We start from the raw sequence: 3330 nt of genomic DNA on the forward strand, positions 1-3330 counted from the left end.
AGATGGTGGCAAACTTTTTAGCAGGGCCTGTTGTGACAGGACAAGGGGGAATGGCTTTAAACTAAAGGGGGGTAGATTTAGACTAGATAGAAGGAAGAAATTTTTTACGCTGAGGGTGGTGAAGCACTGGCACAGGTTGCCCAGGGAGGTGGTGGATGTCCCATCCCTGGAAACGTTCAAGGCCAGGTTGGATGGGGCTCTGAGCAACCTGATCTAGTTGAAGATGTCCCTGCCCATGGCAGGGGGGGTTGGACTAGATGACCTTTAGAAGTCCCTTCCAACCCAAACCATTCTATGATTTTGCATATCAGTGTAATCTGAGTGGTATGAAAATTCTGTTACAGACTTAATTGCAGGAAAGGGTGCTGTGTCCAGAAAATAAGTAGCATCTCCACTACAGTATTTACTGGGAAACAAGGCAAAACATCCTCTTCTGTGTAAGAACAAGTTACCTTTTGAAATGGTGCATTCAGCATCACGTTCACCTGCCAGCAGTTTAGTTTTGTGCTTTTCTGAATAATGTGGGAGACGGGCTCAACCGCGTTACTGCAGAGAACTAAAATGGAAGATCCAAGGTGTGCACATAATATCTTCTAGGATTGAAGGTCTTAGGAGACCAACATCTGCAAGCAAGGACATGCTTGCTCTTGCCTGCTAGATATGTTCTTAATTCCCAATTAGAGTTCTCTTCTCTAACTTCTGTTCTTCATGGTTATTCAGATGGTAAAGCAGAACATAGACCTTGTGTTTTTTCACTGCCAGTGTTGCCAAAGCAGTTTAGACTTGAGGACCTGTTCAGTCTATTGCTGTACTATAGTCTGCTCAGTCCATACCTCTAAAACTTATTAAGTATCTGCTAACAGTCTACTTGGTGCTCAAGGAAATGATCCCCATGGGACAGGAGCTTAGTTGTTGTCATTGTGATACAATAGTATTTCGAGCAGTTGGGAATCTGGTTTTGTGACATCTTTCAATGAAAGGATCTTCCCTGGTAGCTCTTCTGACATATGCTAGAAGAATGAAAGTGTTCCTTCCTGACAGAGTTTTCCTGCCCGAAGTTGTATGTGACTCATTTGCAGGAAAGTAAACTTTTTTTCCCCATCTCCTAGGGCTTATTTTCCTATGGTCAAACTGTAGGTCTAGCAGGGCTGCTGGGTTCTATATTGATAGATCTTTTGGTGAATCTCCTTCCTTATTTGCTTCCACTAGAAAAAAAACAATGGGAACACCCAAGCTGTGCTAGTAACAGACAAGGCCTGTTGGGACTGCAGGAGAGGTTCCCCTCCCAAACTATGCATGACCACGGCAGATTAGATCAGCAATCAGTCAGTCTTTCTTAATGTTAGTGAGGGGGTTTGTCAGGTATTTGTAGAGTGACTACTTGGCACTCTCACCACTGTTCTGTCACAGTAGCTTCTGAGAATGAAGAGACACTTAGTGGAAGAGTACTGTGGTCATTATCCTTCTGCAAAGATTGAGACCCAACTTGGGGCCAGCGGTGAAGGGATGGAGGATCTGAGGAGGGCTGCTTGGAGCCATCCTCAATATATGTGTGCATATATCTAAGCGCTCAAAGAAAAGTTACCTCTTTAACTACAGCTGAAGTATTAATTGAATGTAGATTTACCACCCACCTTCCTTGTTGCTCTCTTAAGAGAGCCTTTTGGTTACCGTGATTTAGAGGAGTTGTAAGTCCTATAACATAGCTTTGCCTTTATGCCTGTGTGAAAGGGGACAGCTTGAGTCTACTCTCAAAGTGTACTGCTAAATGAGAAAGCTTAAACTCTGTATTTGTGCTATGGATATACATACAATATTGATATTGGACTCAAAGGGCTGTGGCTATTGTGTAGCAACCATTTGTTCTCAGCATCCTTTCACAGTATGTTTTGTTTGAGCTGCTAAGTATTTAAAGTTAGCTAATTGGGTCATATTTCTGCTCAAATGACTGATGTGTGTCAAGCTGCAATAATACAGGCTCACTTCATAAACAGTAAGTATCCTGCTGTTGTAAGGAAGCTGTATTTTTTTGAGGGGGAACTGTAGCAAAAAGTCTGAATTAATGACAGTTTCATGGGATTATGTCAATCAGGAAAATGTGCCCCAATTTGCTGAATTCTGTGATGATATATACCTACTGTAGTTGACTTAAAATACATTTTTTTCCCTTTTGTTGCATTTCCCCACCCTTTTGAGTTATAGTAAATGTTTTTAGAAAATTATCAGCTAGTGAGAAAGGTTCTTTAATTCTTATGTAGCTTCATTGATAGTTCCTGCTCTTTTCTTTTAAGGTAATGATCATGTCTGCCATTCTTCAGAGAAATGTTTGTACTCCACACGTTCTCATGATCTCTTGTCCTTGCTTAGTAACTTAAATAATAGTGTCTTCCTTGCTTAGTAATTTAAATAATAGTGTCTACCTGTCTCTATGAAGTTTTGTGCTAAGCAATTAGAAGTAAACAGTTAGATATGTTAAAATTTCTTGTTAAAATTGTGGTGGGTTTTTTTTTTTTTTTGAAGCTAATTCGATGAAACACTATTACAGCTCCTGGGTAGATAAACTGAAGTCTTTAATCTCAATTTTCCCATTTGATGTTACCTGTAGCTGTCTCTTCTTGTGTAAAACAAACAAACAAAAAAACCCCAAACCATACAAACCAAAACAATTCTTGACTTTTTCCTGGTTCAGTGTTTGTTTCAGAGAATATTTCATTCTGCAGGAGTAGTTACAATACCTAGTAAGACATTGCAATTAACATTGTTTAAATAAACCATTAAAAGAATGATGGACTTCTTGTAATCATACATCTGAATTAAGAATTGTGCCAGAATCCTTTTTATAATTTTTTGATCATAATAGAGTTATGCCTTTATGATAGACTGCTAGAAGGGGGAAAGTGTCTTGAGCATATGCTGATGTTGTCATAGTTTCCTTTTAAGATGGAAATCAGTATTGCTTTTCTCTTACTGTTGATTGTATGCAATGTTTTAAAGTTTCGTACTTATAAAGTTCTTGTCTCGGAAAAATTAACCCTTTATTTGACTGCTTTCTTTCAGAGATGTGGTACTGGGTTTTCCTCTGGGCTCTGTTCTCCTCTCTCTTTGTCCATGGTGCTGTGGGAGTATTAATGTTTGTGATGCTGCAGAGGCATAGGCAGGGGAGGCTGATCTCTGTCATTGTGGTCAGCATTGGATTTCTGGGTTCTGTAACTGGAGCAATGATAACCAGTAAGTCTGTCTTTCTGTTTTTGTTTTTTCTTTCTTATTTTACATCTAACTTCTAAAAAAAAAAAAAAACCCCGACATCTCTTTATTAGTGATTTGTTAATT

General features: G+C 39.2%; 1 protein-coding gene across 1 annotated transcript in view; it reads left to right on the forward strand.

Moving 5' to 3' along the window:
• Positions 1-3059: 3059 nt before the first annotated feature.
• Positions 3060-3330, forward strand: part of TMEM170B (transmembrane protein 170B) — a 7042-nt gene continuing 6771 nt past the window's right edge. Inside the window, exon 1 of the mRNA XM_019470607.1 lies at positions 3060-3228. Within this exon, the coding sequence (XP_019326152.1) occupies positions 3060-3228 (169 nt within the window). The remainder of the gene's footprint in view (positions 3229-3330) is intronic.

The sequence above is a fragment of the Aptenodytes forsteri genome, unplaced genomic scaffold (genome assembly GCF_000699145.1).
Source record: "Aptenodytes forsteri isolate BGI_AS27 unplaced genomic scaffold, ASM69914v1 Scaffold63, whole genome shotgun sequence".
NCBI lineage: Eukaryota > Metazoa > Chordata > Aves > Sphenisciformes > Spheniscidae > Aptenodytes > Aptenodytes forsteri.